The 24818-nt window shown below is 35.8% G+C and overlaps 1 protein-coding gene across 6 annotated transcripts in view; it reads right to left on the reverse strand.

The window, feature by feature from the left end:
• MAP4K3 (mitogen-activated protein kinase kinase kinase kinase 3) overlaps nt 1-24818 on the reverse strand; it is a 186282-nt gene that overhangs the window by 58136 nt on the left and 103328 nt on the right. For 5 of the 6 annotated variants that reach the window (XM_025868110.2, XM_025868109.2, XM_025868112.2 and 2 more), the window contains 10 exons: nt 18988-19052; nt 12905-12960; nt 12225-12272; nt 7853-7895; nt 6268-6340; nt 3698-3829; nt 3421-3483; nt 3255-3336; nt 3053-3163; nt 300-378 (listed from right to left, as the gene is read on the reverse strand). In XM_025868110.2, the coding sequence (XP_025723895.1) occupies nt 300-378; nt 3053-3163; nt 3255-3336; nt 3421-3483; nt 3698-3829; nt 6268-6340; nt 7853-7895; nt 12225-12272; nt 12905-12960; nt 18988-19052 (752 nt within the window). Of the gene's footprint in view, nt 1-299; nt 379-3052; nt 3164-3254; nt 3337-3420; nt 3484-3697; nt 3830-6267; nt 6341-7852; nt 7896-12224; nt 12273-12904; nt 12961-18987; nt 19053-20510; nt 21355-24818 lie in introns of those variants that run through there. The other variant, XM_025868114.2, reaches the window with a different exon arrangement.

Below are 24818 nucleotides of genomic sequence, written 5' to 3' on the forward strand. Positions count from 1 at the left end.
TACACACCTACCAGTTTAGGAAGCACTGCCTCAATTACTTCTGTCCTGCCTGGCTGAGGAATTTTATTCCTCCTCCCAAACAATGACAACATAAATACATCCCCTCTCTTGCCACAGAAAATTCCCCAGGGAATAAGGTAAAGGAAATTCTTACTGCCTTAATTAAACTCTACCTTTAAAAAGATTTACTAATAAAGACTATTTGGAAGAAAATGAAACAAAAATAATTATAACTAAATTACAACTTGAAATCTTACTTCTCATTGTTAAATTATGAAGTGTGTCTAGTATATACTTACAGTTTATCTCCGAGCGTGTCTTTTCTTCTCTTACATTTCTACTTGTTGAGTGAATTCTATGTGGTACAGCAACAACGGGCTAGGAAAGACCAAAATCAACGACATGTGGCATTTGATGAATCAAGTCACAGTCTGGTCCACAAAATTACTCAAATGTGAAAGAGATACTCTATTTTATGCAAAAATGGCACAAAATATAATGAATCTGTGAATATTTTTTTCAAAAAGAGGCAACTACAAACTGGGAGTTTCTAAGATTATGGATATATTTTATCCACAGCAGGTTCCCAATAAATGTTCTCTGAGTTGAATATATATAAATATATAAAATTGAGTGTTTCAATAATTCAACAGCTGTTCAAAAGCTGCAACTTTCCTTGTTTCACAAGAGAATATTTTAATTTAAAAAATCGCCTCAAGTTCTTTTATCAAAAAGAATGAGATAAATAAAATAAAATGACGCTAAAGGTATTCATGATTTGTGGTTCTTTTCCTTAGTAAACGTAATTTTCCCTCCTTTATGTTTTTTCTTGTAGGACTAGTGCTCTATTTTCTTTCCTTTCACTGTATTAAACTCACTCTGCGTATCGCCGCACTCAGAAACCCTCGGGGGTGCGGGGGGAGAGGAGGAGTGGTGATGAGTTCTTTCGGCGACATCACGGACACTCCTTCAACCTTCCAGGGAGTACAAGGGGCCCTATCTGTAAAACCTCTGCGGCTCCATTCCACACACTTTAAGGTCTCACCTTAAGAGGTGATGCCAGCATCTATTTCATGTACCAAATAGGTTTTTTTCTGTGTGTGAAACACTTCCCTTGAAGTTATTACCTTTGAAGGAGATACACTCTTAGGCACATCTTCATGGAAAATGTAATCATAAACACTGGAGCTCAAATTATCAGATTTGAAAGGCAGATCAAGAACAGGATCCAAGTTAACCATTCTTAGTATAGGCACATCTCAGGAAATAAAGCCATATGAATCTACAAGACCCCAATTACTGAAATACTGACAGTAGTAAAATGGTAGCATAAGTCATTTCAAAAATGAAGTATTTAAACTTCACACATACACAGTGATTTGTAGTTTACAAAGTGCTTTCATACATCTGAGCTCATTTTGTCCTCAAAATAAATTTATGAACCTAGTACTCTTCTTGATTTTATAGATAAGAACACTGAGACTCAAAATTAGGGTGCTCAGCTAATTAGATGCAGAGCTGGGGAAAAAACCCTGTACTTCTGATCACAATATATAGTAGCAAAAATAGGTATCATGTCAGGTTAGTCACACAGATTGCTATCATCAGTGAACATGAATAAAACCTATGATTGCCTATGAGAACAGTTTTACTTTCCCAGCTTAAATGGTGTAACTATAAAACTATTAAATCTTAGAATGTTGCACATAGTAAATGCGTTAACATGTAGGAGAAGAAAATTATATCAAGTAAATAATTTGTGGAAGTTTTTTTTGTAAACAAATGAAACACATTGATTCTCACTAATATTTTAAGTAACAGTGCACTAGGTAAACATTTGTTTTACTATTTTTTCACTTCCTTATACATTTAAAACTGACAGTAAGAGAATTTTTAATGTTTTGACAAAAATTTTTTAAAGTCACAGAACAACTGTGGTTTTCCCCGCTGATGATTAAGATCACTTTGCAGGGTGTCTCAGCTTACAGGGGCATTTCTACAGTCCTGTGCCACCATGCAAATTCAGGACTGCCTATACGTTGAACGATGGGAGAAGAGTTTATAAAACCTAAGTTTTTAAAAAGCAAAATTAAGCAAAACAACAAAAATAATTTTTCCCTATTATAAGGTCAATAATACTTCACGTTCCTTAAGTTGTTTTCAAACTCTTACAGACCTTGAACAGAAAGGCATATAGCTGATTTAATTACAGCTGTGTAATGATGGCAAGCTAGAACAATGGTGAATTGATAGAAAGGTTCGCTCTGACTTAAGATGATATGCAACCATCTTTCTGACCACTGAGAACTATCATTCCCTCAGTATCATCAGTGAAATTTACACCATTTTAAGTGCCTTACATAAAACCAGTCAGGGTCAAGGCTATCCACGTCAGTTACAGACCCAATAACAAAATTCTGCCATGTCACATTTACTAAACTTATGTTAGGTGCCACAATTACTAGCTTAGCTAGGAATGTTAAATATGCTAACAGAAGAGAGGCTTCTTTTGATATCAATCCTTCCGTCATATTAGTTATTCTCTAACAACGATGCCAGCTCATTTTTAAACATTTCCATAGTGGATAATTAGGGTTTTAGTCACTAATAAAAGCAATCCTATACTTTCTACTAACCACTAATAATTCATGAGGTACTGTACAAGGATTTTTTTTAAAGAGGAAAACCGAACAGAAATTTTGAGTATATTCTAAAAACATCTGGTTTAAGTGCTTCCCATTTGTGTTCTCTCTTTTATAGTGGACGATCTATTTGGCAACTTCATCTGAAGTGACTACTCAGAAAGAACTATAGTAATTTCACTGAGTGGATTAGATGATTGTGTCTTTGCCATTTTCAGAAAACAGTCATTCATAAGAAGCCAGTAAGAAAAATCCTGCACATGACTTCCCTAAGAGAGACCAAGTCAAAGAGTTAATTATTCCCTTAAGAGATTTTTATTTAAACTAGACCCAGAACTTCAAAAAACTGATTCTGAGATGCACATACCTATATATACATAAATGTTAAATATGGTAAAAACAATTCCTACCTCCGGATCATCATCATCAAAATCATGGTAAGTGGAATGATCTGGATTATTCACTTTATCCAACAGTTCAATTGCCAAAGACCGTGTCAAAGGTTGTGTGACAAACGGGTGCTATATAAATAATACAGAACACTCATTAGGAACCTGACTGGATGGCATTTTATCTTTTGAAAAAAGACATATTTCAGGGCAAAAATAATACCTGTAGTAACTTCTCAGCAGTAGGTCTTTTTTTTGGATTTTTGGTAAGTGCCATTTTCACGAAATGATGAAAACTATTTGACCTAAGAAATTTTGAAAATTAATTTTTAAATTTTAATTCTTTTTTTTACTAATGATTATAAAGTAAGTAACAGAAAAATACTTACCACTTCATTTTATCCTTTAGTTTAGGAGGCTGAAAATTACTTTTTGTCATTAGAAACAATGCTCTGAAAAATCAACAAATCATTACACAGCATGTTAAAGATTTCATATTTTAATATATAATATAAATAATTCTATTACTATTAAGTAATTCTATTACTACTAATAAGGTAGAGCAAGACTAAGAATATTATTTGTTCATAATGTAATAAATACTGGGCAGGGGGAGGGGATTACCCTTAATTTAAGCACAGAGTTCTCCAATTATGACACACTGACCTCATTGGGTGTAAGTCAAACATAGGCGGCTGAAGCTCAGCAAGTTCTATGGCAGTGATTCCTACTGCCCAGAGATCACAGAGCTGATTGTATCCCCCTTTTCTCTCAACGGCTGCAACTTCTGGAGCCATCCTGAAAGAAATATTCCAGGAAAACAAAAACAAAACAAAAAAAATCTTCTATTTATTGTATTTTCTTTCATATTCCCACAAGAGGCACTTGGAACTATATCTAAGTTGAGGCCTATTTAGGCCCTGATATCTGAAAAATACATAGTATTTCAAAGATCTCTTCCAAGATCTTGACTTTGTAAGATTCTCCATCCCAAGACCCTACTGGTGACTCCTTGGTTACTTTGCCATACTTACTATAAAGGTTTATAAAACTTTATAATTATAATATAGCAACATATCCCACAGTTGTCCATACTCCATCATTTCCTCTGTACAATTCTGCAGAATTTTACAGCGAAATAACATCTTTCAATAAATGATCTATAATTTTTAGCTCTACCTGCTTACACCAAAAAACTACAATCTGGCTTCTGTTTTCATGTGACCGAAACTATTTATTGGGGCATCAATAATCTTCATTTAGTACTTAACTCATATTTACTATAAAGTTAATTGGCAATTTTTCAGTTTTATTATAATGGTGGAAGTTATAAAAATAAGTGTTTGCTTTTTAAAACTGTATTTATTTAGAGGAAATTGACTCAAACTTAGGTTTCTTTTTTAACTTTCCTATTATAGTCTTATTCTAATTATTCTCTATGAAATTGTATTTGACTGATTTAAATGATACTAATTTTCAAATATAAAAATTTTAAATCCTACACAGTTTTAAAAATAACCAACTCCTACATATCAAAAGAATGATTTAAATAAGTAGCTTTACAAATTCACATTTGTCGTCCTACTATGATTTCAGGCAAGTCAAGTAAGTCAGTGAAGTTAAACACACACACGACACACCAACCCTCTAACTTTCAAGATGCTTGTTCTTAAAATCTTTCTAATCTTAAAATACTCCTTAAACATATTCAAATTACTATAAGAAAAGTAATTTTAAAGTATGTCAGTTGTTACTTTATTAATGGCTAGATTCCAGCTTGCTGGTGGAAATGCACTAGCAGAGAATCAAAGTGCATAAAGCTGATATGCCTGGCTTCCCATGTTAGGTGATGTTCTCCATTTCTCTATAAAACGATGAGTGAAAGTATCCAGCTAGTGTACTTCTACTTCTGCCAGTTAGGCTGTATGCTTACCACTGTCAACTGAGTTCATCTCTGAGCCTGTTTATTCATTATATTACATATATTATTATATAATACTATAAATAATATTATTTAATTAAATGTTATGAAAAAACTGATCTTGTGATGAAGTTAAAAAGAGTTATGAAAATTAAAGTGAATTCTTCCGAAAACCTTGTTAAAGACAAGTTTCTAAAGACAAAACCAAAAAACCTGGCAAATTAGGTAAGAATATGACAACTGTAAAAGACTAGGAAGGCTATAGACTGTATAATTCCATTTGTATGACATTCAGGGAAAAGGCAAAACCGTAGAGACAGAAATCAGACTGGGTGTTGACAGAGGGTAGGGATGAGGGAACAGAATTTACTAAAAGGGGACAAAAGAACACTTCCTTGGGTCCTGGAAAACCATCTTTTATATTGATTATGGTGGTATTTCTATCACAGCATACAAGTTTCTCAACCTTGGAGAACTGCACACCTAATAAGGCTAAATTTATACATCATAAGTCTGATGTATAAAAAAAGTCACATGCTCTGTACATCCAAGAAACACAACCCTGAAATATAGCTGAGGCATTGTGGGTATAGTTTATATTATTAAGACAGAACTCTAATTAGTGAGCCAGTCAAAGAAAAGGTCTTGGTCCTATGGCAAAGAAAAGAAAAAAGTACACTCATATGCCTTAAATTAAAATAAAATGTTTAAGGTACGTATGTATTAATTTTGAGTTTGCTATTGAACAGACATTTTTTATTAACTGAGTAACTGCCAACCTTAGTCACTTTGGACAAGAGATTCCATTCTGTTCTACATCCCTAGAGTTCATGTGGGAAAGACATGAGACTAGAAAGACAGATGAAGATTGAGAATGTTCCCAAAATTTACTTTGCCTAATTCACAATTTCACATGCTCCCAAGATAGTTCCTACTTTCTTATAAGAGGAATAACATTAGCTTTTAATCTCTGAAGCTGGAGGTGGAGATCAAGTTATCGACAAACATTTGCTAAGTACGTGTAAAAACCATGCCGGACCCCAGAGAATCAATGAGAGTTCCTTTATATCGAGGTTCTCAAAAGCCATTATCTACCTTTTATAGCCTTTTTCACTTAATGAAAATAAACATGATAAAATATTCTTTGGCTGTGTAATCCATCCGCAAGTATACATGCCTAAATTGCTTAAGCTACTGATTATCTTCTTAATCTGTTTTAGTCCTAAAAATTTTGACCAGTCTATTTCTTAATAAATGCTATATTCAGTAATGATAGAAAAACAAAAAGTTAAATTGTCAATTAAAATACAATTACCAATATGGTGTACCAATGAAAGACTTCCGTTTGGCAATTGTAGCTGTAATCTGTGCAGATACTCCAAAATCAGCTATTAAAAAAATAAGAAACATTTAGAAAAGAAAGCTGAGGGAAAGTAAAATTTACAGTAACATGAGAAGAAACTTTTAATAATTCTTTTCATTAAACTAATTTCACAGAAATGAAATATTCTTAAACATCACATTAAAATTTTTAACTTTTATGGGTTAGCACTAAAATATCACAAAGTAGTATATATCACAGCCAAATAGATTCCTATATATCCCTGCATGAATCAAATGACAACAAAAGTCAAGATCAAATGATTTTGGTGAGAAAGAGACAGCTGAAAAAATTTAAGTTGCCAGACTTAATAATAATATAATTTCAAATTCCCAGGACCTGAAATTCAAGGAATATCACTGGAAGGGACCATAAGTTGTAATATATTCCATTCACTTCCTGCCACACTCATGATGACTGACGTCAAACAAACTAATAATCTAATGGCAAATCTACCCTGGCTTGAAAAGACATCCAAACAGAATATTCTACAAAATCTCACCTCAGCAATCCATTCTAATACCAACAACAAACACTACCAGAAAATCTGTTTTTATATAGGATTTGTTGCTATTCTTTACATGTTGAGTTCTAAATATTTTCTAGCTTTTAATGGTCATTTCTAAGTCCTTATCAACCAAGATATATATAGGATGTCTGCCAGGAAGGGACATAATATTAACACAAAATATTACACTGCTGACAGAAAATGTTAGCCATCAATAGTTAGATAAATGCTTTTTTCATCTTTAGAGGTGGTTTGGAAAAATTTTATTACATGTTAATTTTCAGATACATACTTTTAAATCTGATTAGTCGTACTGTAGGCTATAGTCCAAAATAGTTTTATTTGTGCTTTTACAAATGTTTTTTGAATTGATTTATCTTACAGTAATATGTAATTCAAAATAACTTTATTTATTAAGAACTTCACTTAACACCTAACAGCCATGATTTTATTTATAAAAACTACTACACTATGTATGTTTCCAGTCTTAAACTTTCAAACTTATTGAGGGTTTAAATTCTATTTCAGTCATAACCAAAAGTTACAAAATAAAAGGTACAGTTTGAAATAAAGCAACATCCAGCACTGATATTACATTCTTATATAAGTAATACTGTATTTTATTTTAAAAGCTAATGTAAAGGATGTAGGATGGCTGGTATAATTGATTTTTTGGCTTTTGTTTGTTTACCTTGTTTTTTGGTTATAAGGTAATTTTGTACAGATTATTCTTACTAAAAGTCACATCCTCAGGTTACAGGTAAAAGAATCTCTAAAGAATTATTACTTTATTATATCTTTACAACAACTCTGTCATATGTGAAGGGCAGACTTTATCCCCATTTAAGAGAAGAGGAACCAGATACAGAGAGATTATATATGCCCCACAATGAGATTTTCACCTAAAAATACAGAAATGCTGAGGGAAAACCTAGTCCTAACAGAGGAAAATATACACTTACTATGTTCTGGAATAAATTTGCACAAATGACAAAATTTTAATTTACTTACCCAATTTTACATGACCATTATCCGTTAACAGAATGTTAGCTCCCTTCAAAGTGAGAACATTTTAAAGTAAGAAATATTTTTTTCAGACAGCACATATAGTAGATCAAATATACATATTTAAAATAATCACAAATGGCAGCCTTAGACCTAGAAATACTTAAAATTTGAAGTATCCCCAATCAAAGTGTTACATCATTACATTCACAGGTAAACTTATCGTCCACATTTTAGGCAATCTGACTATTCTTAGAAAATGTCCGCCCTGCAAAAGGCTGCTATTAACACAATATGAATGTTATTATAAAAATGATATTTATTTTTCACCTAAATGTTATTTTCTTACTGATCAAACACTGTGACTGCACTAAAATGTGACCTTATATTGGCATTTTCAATTCCTTGTATTACATTTTAAACTTATTTCCTGTTCAAAAAACCCACAAATTTCCCTTTTCTAGGAATTGATCATTGATGCAACGGTGCTGGTGTGTAAGACTGAACCTTGCTGCTTAGTACATGGGGCTGTCTATCTTAACACGTCTGCCCACAGTTTAGGCCCGTTCAGAACATAAACAACTAGCCATGGGCCAACCAAATTAAAATGTCACCTGTTTGCACGACTGAGAGATAACAGAAAATACTGATTGGTTTCTACCCCCGGTTTCTGGCACAGCCCTCTGGAAACCCTGGTTATTTCATAAGTGACAAGAGCACTAGGAACATCTTTTATTCTAATATATGATCCCAGATCCTGGTTCTTAACACAGCGCTCTTGAAACTCTTGTAATTTTGGGCGTGACAAGAGTATATTCTGTTCTAATGAGGCAACTCTGGGTGGGCTCCTGGACAGCTCCTGGATGAGGGATGGTCACCGGAAAGACCAAGCCATGATTGGAAGCTTGGAATTTTTGGCCCTGCCCCACATTCTCTTGAGAAGGGAGAAGAGCTGAAAATGGAGTTAATGACTGATCATGCCTAAAGAGGAAGCCTCCATAAAATCTCAATAGTATGGGGTGTGGAGAGCTTCCAGATGAGTGGAGGTTCCAGGAGAAGGTCGTGTCTGGAGAAGGCAAAGAAGCTCCATACCCCTTCCCACACACCTTGCTCTCTGCATCTCTCCCATCTGGATGTTCATCTCTCTTATCAAATCCTTTAATAAACTGGTAAATGTAAATAATTCCCTGAGTTCTGTGAGCCACTCTAACAAATTAATTGAACCCAAGGAAGGGGGCTCAACTAATTAATTCGGATCTATACAGCCAGTTGCTCAGAAGCACAGCTGATAACCTGGGCTTGCAACCTATTAACTGGGGTGTAAGTGTGTGTGTGTTTGTGTGTGTGTGTGTGTGTGGTGGGGGAAGGGACAGTCCTGTGGGACTGAGCCTATATCTGTGGGATCTGATGCTATCTCCAGGAAACAGTGTCACAATTGAGTTAAATGGTTGGACACCCAGTTGGTGTCACAGAGAACTGCTGCTTGTGGGGGAAACCTCCACACGTTTGGCGACCACAAGTGTCAGAAGTGAAGTGTTCTATGTGAGTAAGTAAAGGAGACTCAGGAAAAAAGCACACAGTAGGGAAGAGCTGGGCTTTTCCCTACACAGAGAGGAAAAAACTCAGTTTTTTCTCATTACAATGACCTAGTAACATTTTAGCCACTCCTACTTCCTGACCTGAGCCCAAAGTAACCGCTTCAATAAGCTCAAAGCTTTTGGAAGAGGTAGAAATACTATCTCCCAAGATGTATAGACTTTTTAAATTTTATTTTTTGCCTTTTCTGTAACTTTTAAATGAGCAAGCAAAAGTAAGCAGGCTCTTTAATCAAAGGTGTCATCAATCATGTAATTATAGGCTTAAAGGAAAAATACTAGGAAACCCCTTTCCACCCAAAAAAGAGGAAGCCATAATACAAGACTGCACCCCGATATTATTGCAGCACTATGGAATAAGGGGAGAAACGAGAAAAAGGAGGGACAAGGGACTACAGCAGGGATTTGTTTTTTTTAGGAGGGAGGAGGGAGGAGGAGCAGAGAGAGAGAATCTTAAGCAGGCTCCATGCCCAGAGTGGAGCCTGATATGGGGCTCAATCTCACAACCCTGAGATCATGACCTGAGCCAAAATCAGGAGTTAGACACTTAATTAACTGAATGATACAGCAAGGATTTTAACTTGATCTAGGCCCCAGCTATCTAGATGTCTGCCATAGTGCTCAGTTTGGTCTTTCCCCGGCTCCGGGTTAATTTTACTAAATTATAGTTTATATCACATCACGTGCATCTATGGCCTTTAATGCTTCCTTCCTTCCATTCCTCTCTCCCTGAGCAACCAAGTGCTATTTTAAGCTTTAGGGTTATAGTAATTAATATAGTAATAAATAAAAATAAGCTCCAGCTCTCATGAAGTTTACATTGAATAGGAGAGAAAGAAAATCTAAAAATGAATACACACACACACACACATATGAATGAATGGACACAACAAATGATTCAAAGTCAGTAAGAGATAAGTACTTTAAAGACAGTGATAAGGGCGCCTGGGTGGCTCAGATGGTTAAGCGTCTGCCTTCGGCTCAGGTCATGATCCCAGCGTCCTGGGATTGAGTCCCGCCAACAGGCTCCCTGCTTCTTGGGAGCCTGCTTCTTGGGAGCCTGCTTCTCCCTTTGCCTCTCTCTCTCTCTCTCTGTCTCTCATGAATAAATAAATAAAATCTTTAAAAAAAAAAAAATAAAGACAGTGATTATCTGAGCAGAGATCTGGATGAAGTGAGGGTGCAGAGCCATGCCAAAATCTGGGAGAAAAACATGCCAGGAAGAGGGCACAGCAAATACAAAGCCCTTGGTGCCAGAATGAGTTCTACATATTCCAAAAACATCACGTTTAGTGTGGCTGGAACAGAATGAGTAAAATGGAGAGGAGTGTGACATGAGGTCAGAGAGAAAAGCAGGGGCCAGATCACGGATAACCTTATAGGCCATGGTAAGGAAACACCTGGATTTTACACTGAGTATGGTAGGAAGCCAAGGTGGTTCATAAAGAGAAGAGTGATAAGCTCTGATTTAAAAACATCACTCTGGTTGCAAGGTGGAGAAGTGACTACAGAAACACTCAAATAGAAACACTCAAGAACAGAGCAGTTAGAAGGCTGCTACAGAAGTGCAGGTGAAATAGAATAAATCGGTGGCTTAGACCAGGGTAGAAATAATGGTGATGGGCAGAATCTCCCCAGTTAGAGTCAAACTCTGAAGTCTGGCACACAACTCTTTGTGTAATGGAGCCAAGCCCATTTCCTGTTACTCTCATACCTTCTCTTCTCTTCAGTAATACGGTGCAGCTTCTATCCTCCCTAAAATGACGCCACACTTTCTGATGTCTGTATCTTTGCTTACATTGTTCCCTCTGCTTGGAAGGCACTCCACCATCTACTTCTGACAAAAATCTATCAGTCTTTCCAGATCATCTAAGTGCTGATGTCACAGTACCTTTCTTGATTTACTTATGTTATGATCTCTTCTCCCTTTCAAGTCCAAAGCTCTTTGCCTATGTCTTTTAAGTGGCTTATAAAAAATAAAGTAAATGATCTCAGCAGGTGATCTGACATTCCACTGAAATTTCATGCAAAATATGAAGGCATGTACATAAGGACATTTTCTGAGAAGAGAGTCCATGGCTCTCATCAGAGACTCAAAGGATACCAAAAAAAAAAAAAAGCTAATAACCTTTACGCTAAAGAAAACTACTTCAGAAAACAAAAGGGAGAAAGAAGTAGGAAAATAGATGAGGAAGAAGGTAAAAGAAAAATAAATGAAAGGAGAAAATAACTAAGTTGGGGAGATGGCAGAATGTTTAGAAATAACTTCAGGAGTCCTGCCATAGCACCTAGTTTACCACAGAGCTAACCCCAGCACATCCAGTGCACCTGCTCTCCTCTGCCAGTTAAATCAAAGACCATCAGAAAATGTTACAGTCGAACTTACCCATTTTGAGACATAATTAATGATAGTTCCTTGAGATTGTCAAAGTTTACTATAATATTCAAAAGCACAAAATGTTCTAAAAACCCCAACTTAATGGAAACTGATGACCTAATTTGCTTTTTACAAATAAATAACTACAGATAAACAAATATGGGGTATTACAACACTAATCCACAAATGTATCCTTTAAAAGGGTAAATTTTATGGTAATGTGAATTGTATCTCAATAAAGCTGCTTTAAAAAAGTAATAAAACTCTTAAAAATACCACTTTGTTTTACTATAGTAACATATTTCAATTAAGAAATTCATCAAATAGATTAAGACAATTGCTCAACAGTTTGAGCCGAGTATTTAAAAATGAAGAGAAGCCATTAGGTTAAACATATGATGTATACCTTTATATCTCTGTGCATTTTTCCTTTACTGTGAAGATAGTATAATCCCTGGAGTTTCAAAAAACAAAAAACAAACAAAAATTAGTAAGACTTTACTACAGAGCATATTTTGGGATGTAAAGTGATTAACTAAATAATAGTTTCTGTTTTTTTTTTTTTTTTTTTTTTAGTTTCTGTTTTTTATTTACTCATTACAGAAAGTCTAGTGGTAATCATTATTTTACTGAAACAGCCTAAAAGACAAAAGAATCAAGAAAATGAAAAAGACAAAGCTCAGCAGGAACCACTAACTTTCTAAAGACAAATACTTTTCACTAAACTCTGCAAATAGTCTGAAATAACGTTTAAAAAGTATAAATGCAATTAGTATTAGAATGAGTTTCAAATTCCTGTAAGGGTGCTTAATTTTCAAGCCTTTCTTTGGTATTAAGAGGAATATAAAAATATAAAATAACAAATCCATAGCACTTAAAATTTAGGAGGTCATATTATCACACTGAGGCTTTATAGTGTTTATTTGCAAATATAATTTGAGTTTACTACACAATCAAAAATGTATTAAAATCCAAGAGTTTATCAAACTAGAATGCTCAATCCTTACTTTACTTAACAGATAATGCACAATAATTAAACACTGAACCTAATAAAGAATGGTACTTTTTAATTAGCACTGGATTTACCTGTAGTGTTTCTCTGCTAACATATGCAATTTGCAGTTCTGATAGAGGTCCCGTTACTATAAGAGAAGAAAATTAATATTAATGAAATTAGTCAAAGCACATTTTTCAGTAAATGACAAATTTTTACTAGTTCCACTAAGCAATAGCCACCTAAACAACTGTACTAAAATGTAAGCTCCATGAAGGCAGGATTTTTTAAATCTGATTTTCTCACTGTTGTATCCCCAGTGTTTAGAACAGTGCCTGATATGGGAAAGCTATTAAATAAATGTTTGTGGAATGAGTAAAAGACTGAGTCTCTGAAATTAATTATATTTTCATTTTTGCACCTCGCTGATCAGTACTACCTTTTAAATGTTAAAAGAAATAAATTATGGCCAACAGGCTTAGCTAGTTTTTATCAAAGCTTTTCTGAATTGATATGTAATGCATGTATTAAGGACTTTTTTTTTTAAAGAGGGGTGGACAGAGGGGTGCCTGGGTGGCTCAGTTAAGCGTCTGCCTTCGGCTCAGGTCATGATCCCAGGGTCCTGGGACTGAGCCCCACGTCAGGCTCTCTGCTCAGCTGGGAGTCTGCTTCTTGCTCTCCCTCTGTGCTCTCTCTCGCTCCCTTTCTCTCAAATAAATAAATAAATAAATTTTTTTTAAAAGGGGGGAGCAGAGGGAGAGGGAGAGAGAGAGAATCTTAAATAGGCTCCACACCCAGCGCAGAGCCTGAAGCAGGGGTCGATCTCACAACCCTGAGATCATGACCTGTGCCAAAATCAAAAGTCAGACAGTTAACCCACTGAGCCACCCAGGCACCCCACATTACAGCTAGTTTTAAGTCAATATTTTTTCTCTAAAATTATTAGCTTTATAGCTATAAAATTAGTATGTTCACTATAAAAATCCAATCAATAGACAAGTTTGGAAAGTGAAGGTCTCTTCCTTACCCAAACTATTCCTCAATAACAGGCAATATCAATAATTTGTCCTAAAGCCAACCAGATAATTTTATGTAAAGACACCTTCTAAATGTATGTATAGATCTCACAGAAGAATATGAATGGAATCATATTACAAACACAATTCTAAAACCTACCTTTTTTACTCACCATGGACAACTTTCTATATCAATACATGTAACTCAATCATAATATTTTTCTGTGTGCATCTATCCACTACTGAGACATTTAAGTAGTTTTCTCTTTTTCCCTACGAAATCACTTTAAAGTCTCTCTACATTAGGTGGGAGAGACTATTCTAAAAATTGAATTAAGTTCCAATGATGGAATCTTTTGCTAGATAGTAACCTCTTCATAAAAATGTTTACTCTGGGTATTTGTGGTATTTTACAATTGTGGAAGAGAGAAATCTATTTCACTTAGATTTTGTTAAGGACAAGTCTGGGTTTGAACGTCTGAAGATAAGCCATATAACTAATTCTTGTGGTCTGTAAGCACCTCTTATTCAGTAAGATGGGACTCCCTTTATATTTCTGTTTCCCCAGTATGGCAAACACCCTGAAAACAATACCTAGAAATGAAAGAAAAGAATATTTTAAATAATCTTTTAAGTGCCTAGCTAAGTTAAAAAGTAAGAGACTTGCCCAGGAGCCAAAAACAAAAGGGGAAATGAAAATCAGAATGGTAAAAATGTGAAATATTCTGTCTCTAAGAGAAAGGTCAATCTTGGTAAGCTGGGGCTTTAGTTTTATCCCCTACATAGGGAATAGAACAGAAGAAAAGGCCATTCATCTGTAGAGGAACAGTTAAAACAAATATGCCCCTAAAACCAGAACCTTCAAGGGCTACATCCTCATCTTAAAAGGATAGACAAGGACAAGGAGAAGACTAAGGATTTTGTGTCATGGCCTGGGACCTGGAGAGGGGAAAATATCTTCTAGATTCTGTCACACAAGCCTCTTCTTCACTCAGGTTTAGGGTTCAAATACATTGGATACACCGAGGTCTTAGGATCACAGAAAGAAGATTAAAAACAACAACAACAACAAGAATACCACTGTGGAAAGACCCACTCTCAAAAGCCATATGGAATTCCTGCTGAAGCTGATCTCAGAATTCAAAATTATTAAATAAGTGGAAAGCAATTCACCATAAATGACATAATAGAATGTGGAAAACTGTTAAAGAACAGTATTAAACAGAAAGAAAATATTCAATGGAAAAAAGCATTATATTGGAACAATGAAAGGTTCCAATGTTAGTTCTTCAAAGAAAAAAATAAACAAAAGGAGAGAAGAAACTCATGAAAAAATATAAATTCAAAATGTATCCCCACACACATACCTGTGGTAATTTAAAACATGTCTACAAGTGTTGGAACTTAATTCCCTTCCCGAGTATGGGCTGGACAGAAATGACTTGCTTCTAAAGAACAAAACATGGCAGAAGAGACAGTATACACCTTGTGCAACGACATCATAAAAGGCTTTGTGGCTTCCTCCTTGCTCTCTGAGACTGTATGCTCTGGGGAAGCCAGCTACCATACCATGAAGACTATGGCCAGATCCACATAGTGAAAAATGGAGACCTGCCAAGAGCCATCAAGGACCTGAAGCTTTCTGCCAACAGCCATGTTAAGTGAATCAAGGTTAAAGTGAATTCTCGAGCCCTACTCAAGCCCGCAGAGGACTGCAGTTCCAGCCAAATAGCTAGACTACAACTTTATGAGAGAACTTGAGCTAGAATTGCCCAACTAAGCCGTTCTTGAATTCTTGACCCTAAGAAACTGGGACATAATATTTGCTGTTTTAAGCTGCTAACTTTTGGGATTATTTGTTATACAGCAATAGACAACTAATACAGTTCCCTCTTGTAAGATTTAAAATTTTAAAAAATCATATGGAGTGATGGAATTAAGAGCAGTAAAGCAATATAAAAATTGGTTTAATGATACTTTAGAAAGCAGAAATAAAAAAAAAGAAAGAAGTAACAGGGTAAAAAGCAGACTTTGCAAATTCTGCATGACAGATCAAAATATGCTGTGCATACACATATAAAAAAGCAAAATCCCACAAGCATTAGGGTTATTAGAAAAGAAGAACTTCTCTTTCACTAGGTGAGGTAACCCAAGTTAGTACACTACTCCCACAGAATGACAATGTGATAAAAGAGAGAAGAGAAAGAGAAACACAAAGAAACGGAGGTATCTGTCTTATGCAGCTGTGCAAGTAGAGAGCCCTACAGACTAGCCAAAGAGGAGTATACACATTGCCATGAGGAGGTCTCTTGGTGGCAATCAAGATGCAGTCAAGAGTGAATAAGGAGGGCGCGTGGGTGGCTCAGTTGGTTAAGCGACTGCCTTCGGCTCAGGTCGTGATCCCGGGGTCCTGGGATGGAGTCCCACATCAGGTTCCCCCTGCTCAGCGGGGAGCCTGCTTCTCCCTCTCCCTCTGCCTGCCACTCCTCCTGCTTATGTGCTCTCCCTCTCTGTCAAATAAATAAATAAAATCTTAAAAAAAAAAAAGTGAACAGGGACTGGGGTTTTGTATAAGCATGTAAATCCCTTGCATGTATATTTGAGAATATCCAGGGTGTTGCAAATTATCGTTTCTTCCACTGACCAAGTTGCTGATCAGTATAAATAAATCAATATTAACAAATTCATATTACTTTGTTATTTCCAACATTTGGTTGAAATGGAATGACAACAATCATGGCAAAACTATTTCTGTAACTAAACTGGTCTTCTTGCTTCTTCATGAAGATAGCAGAACCAGACACCTAAGAGCAAGAATATATATCTGATGGAATTACTTAACAATCTGAGAAAGACTGAAGAAAAGTATGCTTAAAAAACTAAAGATGTAAAAGAAGGAGTGAAAAATTACAAGAGAGTAAGACACAAATATAAAATGAAGGGAGACTTGAAGTAGAACCAAACACTTTCTAGAAATGAGAAAAACAGTCACCAAAAATTAAAACCTAATAGATGTACTAACCATAGCTGTAAAATCAGTGAACTATAAGATGGTTATGTGTATCCTCAGTGCTCTGAGGGATTAAAAAGTGCAAAATATACAGTTGAGTTTAAGAGACACAGAGAGGGCGCCTGGGTGGCTCAGTTGGTTGAGCGACTGCCTTCGGCTCAGGTCATGATCCTGGAGTCCCGGGATCGGGTCCCGCATGGGGCTCCCTGCTCGGCAGGGAGTCTGCTTCTCCCTCTGACCCTCTCCCCTCTCATGCTCTCTCTCTATCACATTCTCTCTCTCAAATAAATAAATAAAATCTTAAAAAAAAAAAGAGAGACAGAGAAGGTCTAATGTAAATCTAACTGACATTCTAAAACGAGAGATCAGAGAGACTGGGGTAGAAAAGATTTTAAGAGATAATAATCGATAACTGTCCAGGCTTGATGAATAAATTAAATCCTGATAAGCACTTTAAGTCCTCAGCAAGAAAAGCAAATGTAAATCCATGTTTAGATACTAAAAACACCAGAAATTAAGAGAAAAAAATCTTAAAATCGATTAGAAAGGAAGATTACCTGAAAAGGATTAATACGTAGAGTGACAGAAGATACCAACAGCTAGAGAAGCTAGAAGACAGTGGTCTAATACATTCAAAATGCCGACAGAAAATATCTGTCTATACTACACTTAAGTTATGACTGAAGAATGAGGGTCAAAGACTGAGAGTGCACCCCTAGAAGACCCAGCTGAAAGAATTTCAGGACAAAGGAAATTAAATGAATATGAGAAAAAAATAGTAGATAAATTAATCCAAATTAAGACAAAAAAAGGGAAATAGCCTTTTGAACTTTGAATAGCTTTCAGAAATACTGTGTATGTCCTGCAATGCAAAATAATGCCAAATATTTCTCAATTTTCACTGAACCTTTGAAATCAAAATGTCATTAATAAAAAAAATTCTCAAATATAAAGAAGAGCCATACTTAATAAAAAAAATATTCTCAGGAAAGAAACAACTTTTCATAAAGCAGAAATGTTCTCATGTTCTTCCACTTGGCTTTCAAGGCTCTCCATATCCGACCCTACTCCCCATTTATAGACCCTACACCAATGAGAGTGATCGCACATGTCACACCTTCATGTCACTGTATTTCATCTCCTAGGAGGTACTTCTACCCCTTCTTTCTACCCAGAGCTTATGTATCTTTTAAAGAACAATTAAAAACCCATTTTCTTCACTAAGCCTTCAAAAACAATTCCAGACAATCTATCATTTCCTTTCTCCCATTCCAACTGTAGTTAGTAGTACTTTAAAATACTATTATGTCAATCTTTATGGTAAGTAATATCCACACCAAGAAGACACAGTAAAATGAAGTGCAATGGAGAGAGTAAAACTCCTATCCAAATAGTCTTTTAACATCTGCTTTATTACAATCAGCTGCCAAAATTACTTAAGAGGCCCTAATGGGAAAATCTGAGCCCAAATCCCTTATCAAGAAAAATGAAAAAAATTTCCAAAATATTTTCTCGTAAAATTGACATGACTTATTTTATTTTACATTAATCAAAAAGCACAGCTCCAGTAAAAGAATAAACGAGTCTACTCTGCAGTTTGTGACAATAACCCATTAAACAGAACCAGAATGGGACAGAGAGAGAAAGAAAAGACCATAAACACTGCTATTGTACTTTACAAATCTTTCTTACATACTCCACTGAAATCTCAATAAAAAAAGCTTTAATAATTTTTAATTCCCCAGAATCTGGTATTTAAAAAAGTAAACAATTTAATTGATGCTTCTTGAATACACGAGAGCAAAATCAATTCTTTGTATTAATACTACTCGTGTATTAACTGGATATTCTTCTGGCTTAGTGTTAACTCTCAAGGCCTTTACATGTTTCTTACAAACCTGAGTTTGAAATTTTGAACTAACTATATACAATATGTCTTCTCTAGAATTAGCAAATAGTTCAACCGCATATAATTTTGCAACTTATAATGCAAATGCTCCTTTCATCCGTATAGATCTTAAATTCTTTTATATATCTAAATAACAATAAAACATACTTTCCTCAAAACAACATTAATGCTTTAATATAGTAAATAACTATATTTTAAGAAATTCTACTTAATGTGTATAAAACATAACTTTTGTCTTACCATGATAAATATCCTGTAAAGAACCACCTCCACAAAACTCCATGCAAATCCAAAGTTTATCTCGCCTGTAAAGAGAAAATAGCATGTATCACATTGCAACAAGTATTTTAAGGTTGTATCATATAACCCTGAAAAACCACATAAATGCAAAGTGCTAAGAAAAAAGCTAATCTCTATGAGTAAAAGAATTACTTAATATGTTATTAAACTCAACCCAAGGTTTTAATCCTTAAAAATACACCATTTGTAGGATATAAAAATGTCATCAGCCACATCCAAATGAGAGGAAATTTCTCTTTCGTTAAAAGCTTCCCCTCCCCTATACTTTACCCACCTACCCCAAGATAGTTAAATGTTATAAAAGTTAAATGTTAATTAAAATGTTCATACCAAAAACTATGCAGAAAATTCATTACAGAATACATCTCAAAGCATATCACTTTAATAGTGCCGTCATCAACAAAACAGATAAAATGTATATTTTACCCTCACATCTAGATTCAACAAAGGTCTTTCGAAAATAATCTGTTAAAATTTATCACTGTGTTTAGATAGCATTTCTCTCTCACACTCAAGATACCATAATCACAGTCACAGAAGAAAGGATTAGCAAAGATTTAATAGCTTATTCCTTGTTCAATCTTCACTATTTCATCTCAAAATGTATCAGGAAATATACTATTCTTAGGGTTCAGAGATGGAATAAAAGTCTTAGAACTCAGCAAGTTCAACTGAATGCAGAAGATTCTGCCTTAAGATGTCGGTCTTTTTCACCATTGCATTCACAGTACCTAGAAGAAGAGCCAGCAAATGAATATTTCATAAATGAATGAATGCAACAGTGACTTAAAGAATAAACATATGGATTAGATGAAGAGTCAACAAACCAGAGCCAGTGGGCCAAATCTAGACTGCTGCCTGATTTGTACTGACCAGGAACTAAGAATGGTTTTTGTATTTTGAAATGGTTGGGGGGCAAAAATCAAAAGAAGAATATTTCTTGACACGTAACAATTACATGGAATTTAAATTTTAGTGTCCATATAAAGTTTTATTGAAACACAGTCACACGCACTTCTGGCTACTTTTGTACCAAAGCAGCACAGTTGAGTAACTGTGACAGAGAAAAACGGACAAAGCCTAAAATATTTACCATACAGTCCTTTACAACAAAGACCCCTGGATTAGATTATAATTTGATTAAATACATGATCCAGGCATGTATAAAGTTCTATAAGAACCCAGAGGTAAGAACACCTAGGAAAGTCAAGGGAAATCACTAGGGAGGAGGTATCATTTGAGTTGCGTCTTGAAGTTAAAGTAGGAATTCATCACAGAGACGGGAAAGGGGTCTGAGCAAAGAATGAAAATTTGAGAGAAGATGCCACACATGAGAGACTGTGGGTAGTTTAGTGTGAGTGGAACACAGACTAGCTGAAGAGACAATGGCAGGAAAGGGAGAGAGAACAGGTTGGGTCACACTGTAAAACAATACTTGTTCGTACACTCCTCAGTTTAGTTACCTTCATCTGGACGGTCTCTACTTTGTCAATGTCTTTTAAAACATGGCATCCAGAATCAAGTATTATTCCAAGCGTTGCATAAACAGTGCAGCTGTTATCAGGAGTAAATCACACATGGTGGTGGTGGTGAGGTTAACCAGACCTAAGAGGTGAGCTGACTGGGTGAGTGTGATGGGACAATGCAGCATGTAACAAGGGAACACAAGTATCCAAGCATGAAGGTCAGCAAACTTAAGAGTACAGAGTGAAAAAACACTGTGATTCTAGAGGCAAAGCTGAATATCGTGAAGACCAGAAGAAATCTGAAGTCACTCTAGTATCTACTGCAGTATGAGCTAGCTGCCCAGTGGCCTGGTTTTAATAACTCTTGGAATGGAAGCCGAGTGCTGGCAAGATGTGTGGCCTTATCCAAAAGGATGAAGGCATTTATGACTGGTGATTGCTACACAGGGAGAAGTCTAACTACCTCAGAGACTCTAACAATTATCTCCTTTATTTGAACACTTATATTTCTACTCACTTGGCTAAAGGCTATCTTCAGGTTCTTAGCAACTGCTCTAAAAACTGCTGGTTTGCAAGGCTGAAGTTTAATTAAAACCTCTGGATCTTTTTTGTGTAAAAAGTAGTCGGATGATTTTCTCCAGCTCCACATTTACCTGGTTCATTAAAAATATGCAGAGAACTTCGTCCTGATTTGTTAAATCTCATTCTTTAAAAAAAAAAAAAAGTCTTGATTCACATAATGTGCTTCTGACGTGCATCTTATTAGCTCTCCCACTGTTTTACTTAAAATACTTAAGCACAGACAGTGTGACACACATTTCTAATTGGAAACACCCTTCTGTGCTGGTGCCCACAGGCCCTCGGAGTGGCTGACTGGCAAGACCCTAAGCGGGAGTCTACCTTCCAGAGGCATCTACTACAAGGGCTTTGCTTTTAAGCTACTTTGATCTGTGAGTGATTGTACTAATGAGCTTAAGGAATGTTAGAAATATCTTTTTCACTGATGACATAAATGCTACTCTGTATAGATGGCTTACAATTACCATTTGGCACCTCTCTGCCTTTGTTTAAACTGAGGTGTAAGACTGGCAAGTCCACCAACCAGTAAACTTTGGAATGCTGCTTCGGCTCCAATTTGTTATGTGTAGATGCAAGATACCCCAGCCTGTTCTTTCTGGGTTAGCTGAATCCTTCCTCTAAGAACAGTGATTCTCAAAATGTGGTCTGGGGGCCCCGGGGGGAGAGTCTTTCAGGGAGTCTTTCAGGGGCCCAGCAAGGTCAAACCATTTTCATAATAACACTAAAAAGTTATTTTCCCTTTGTACTCTCATGAGAATCCAGAGGAATTTTCCAGAAACTAGACAAAGTGATGATGATGTCATCCCTCTGACAGCTACTGCAATATGTGCTTATGTATTCCTGGTCCAAAATTTTCTGAGGTTTTAATTTCTAATATAGTGAATATCAACAGATATAACCCACATAAACAAAAGCTCTTTGTGGTACTCAATAATTTTTAAGAGTGTAAAATAAAAGGGGTTCTAATACCAAAATGTTTGGGAACCACTGCTCTAACATATTTTCATGTCTGCCCCAAATGACTCTTTCATGTAAAATACCTGTCCCGGGTGCTTCAGGAACAGGTACTGGGGACTTCTCACACATCTTATAAAAACTGGGGGGATGGCTGTTTTGGCGTCTGCTCAGGATAAAATGAAATAACATGTAAATTGCTTTGTAAAGGACCCAGAATATAAACCCAATAAATGTATGCCGTTTTCTATTCCTTTTGTTATAATTCATCTTGTAGTATATTTATGTAAGTCACCTAAGTTGCTCCTGGAATTGAACCAAGGTATAAATAAAACTGGCACATTCTTTTTTAAGGAAAAAAAAAAAAGGAGATGGGATTGACTGACATGACTTCTTACTAAAGTCATGCTAATCACCACTTCTTTCTTTTAAGTGCTCACTAATTATCTGATTAATAATTTATCCTAGTGGGGGCTTGATGACTGACATCAAATGCAACAGTCTGCTTTGTAGAAATCACGTTTTCATTCCTTTGCAAATTGGTCATTGCTGATCACTAATATTTTGGTACCTCTCCTATTTGTCAAAAGACACTCAGTGATAGTGGGTACCAATGCCATCTGCTAACTTTTCAGTATAACAAGATATAATTAATATAAGTCTAAAAACTTAGATTCATTTAAAGTGTCTAGCTGTTCTATAATTATCTCCTCACCTATCTCATGCTTCAATTCCTTAATTTTTTTTTACCCTTTCCAATTTTTTTTTAAAGATTTTATTTATTTATTCATAAGAGACAGAGAGAGAGAGGCAGACGGAGAAGCAGGCTCCCCGCTGAGCAGGGAGCCTGATGCAGGACTCAATCCCAGGACCCTGGGGGATAATGACCCGAGCTGAAGGCAGACGCTTAACCATCTGAGCCACCCAGGCACACTACCCTTTCCAATTTGAAAACAATTCTCCTCAGTAGAGAAAATGGACACAGGAAATGAGTTCTCTGCTTTCTTACATATTTCAATATTACATCATCCTCCACTTGATGCTGTTCTATTCCCTTTCCCATCCTGCTTTAGAACATAATTTTCTAGTCATTCTATGAAAAATGACTCTCCAAACTTACAAAGGAAAAAAAATCAGGATTTGAAAAAATACATACTATATACATACTTTACTTTTTAAGATGCCTAAAATACTTTCTATTTATAACATTCTATTTAGTTAAGTCTGGAATTATCAAAAAAGGTTGAATATTCAGAGTCTATCAGAAAAAGGACTTCCATCTATCCCATGAATGTCCCTCTTGTGATGACAAATCTGCATCTGCTGGGGCTCCTGGGTGGCTCAGTCGTTAAGCGTCTGCCTTCAGCTCAGGTCATGATCCCAGAGTGCTGGGATCGAGCCCCGCATTGGACTCCCTGCTCTGCAGGAAGCCTGCTTCTCCCTCTCCCACTCCCCCTTGCTTGTGTTCCTGATCTCGCTGTCTCTCTGTCAAATAAATAAAATCTTAAAAAAAAAATGTGCAACTGCTTTTGGTCATTCACCAAGCCATCTGCCTAAAAGGAAAAGGACTCAAGTCAATTGGCCCATTTTATGCAGGCGAATACATTCTAAAATCTTTGTCCCTAGACGTATGAATTGAAACAACCACTGAGGTAAATATTCGGGGTATCACTACAGGTATCAAATTTCCTTAGAATTCTTCTCTTATTCTGTAAAGTTGTCTATCTTATAAGGAATAGAAAAATAAATAAAGGGGGAGGAGTTCACTATTTTCATCTTCTAGTTCAATGTTTACTAGAGCATATAGGAACTAACATTCTAATATTAATTCTATTTCAGTGAACTGACAATCTTATAATTTCTAAAACATACTTTTTAATCTTCCCATACGTTGTAACACATCAGACTTAAAACCAATTAAACAATATAGAATTATTTATATATTTTGCCCAAATATAACATAATTTAAAAAGTAAAATAAAGGGGCGCCTGGGTGGCTCAGTCGTTAAGTGTCTGCCTTCGGCTCGGGTCATGATCCCAGGGTCCTGGGATCAAGCCCCGCATCGGGCTCTCCGCTCCGCGGGAAGCCTACTTCTCCCTCTCACACTCCCCCTGCTTGTGTTCCCTCTCTCGCTGTGTCTCTCTCTGTCAAATAAATAAATAAAATCTTAAAAAAAAAAAATTAAAATAAAATGTGAGCAAGGTCACCAAGAATCCGCAGCTCTAGAACGTCTGCTAGAAACTGGCATACCAAATCATTCTCCCTGAAATGGGACGGCTAGCCATGGCCCCACACTGTAGTCCCCTGATCCCTGTACTTAAGGGTTATCTTGCTGAACAAAAGCATCTGCCAATAGCTACTCCACCATATTCAGCAAAATAATTCAATTCCTAACCAGAACTATCAAGGTGAAAAATAAAAAGTTTAATAACTGCTAGCTGTTTTAATATAGGATAACTTATTTAATGTGAACTGAATTTAAAATGTTTTGGTGCATTTTTTTATTTTTTTAAGATTTTATTTATTTATTTAGAGTGAGCGAGAGTGTGTGTGTGTGCACGTGAGCAGGGGGAGAGAGAGAGAATCTCAAGCAGACTCCCTGCTGAGCATGGAGCCCAACACAGGGCTTGATCTCATGACCCCCAAGATCATGACCTGAGCCAAAATCAAGAGTCGGACGCTCAAATAACCCACCCAGGTGCCCTTGGTGCATTTTTAAACAGACATGCAAAAACTACGACATTTCAAAGGTTATATAGTAATTCATCTAT

This window comes from Callorhinus ursinus, unplaced genomic scaffold (genome assembly GCF_003265705.2).
Source record: "Callorhinus ursinus isolate GAN/ISIS: 27379988/994484 unplaced genomic scaffold, GSC_fseal_2.0 scaffold10, whole genome shotgun sequence".
NCBI lineage: Eukaryota > Metazoa > Chordata > Mammalia > Carnivora > Otariidae > Callorhinus > Callorhinus ursinus.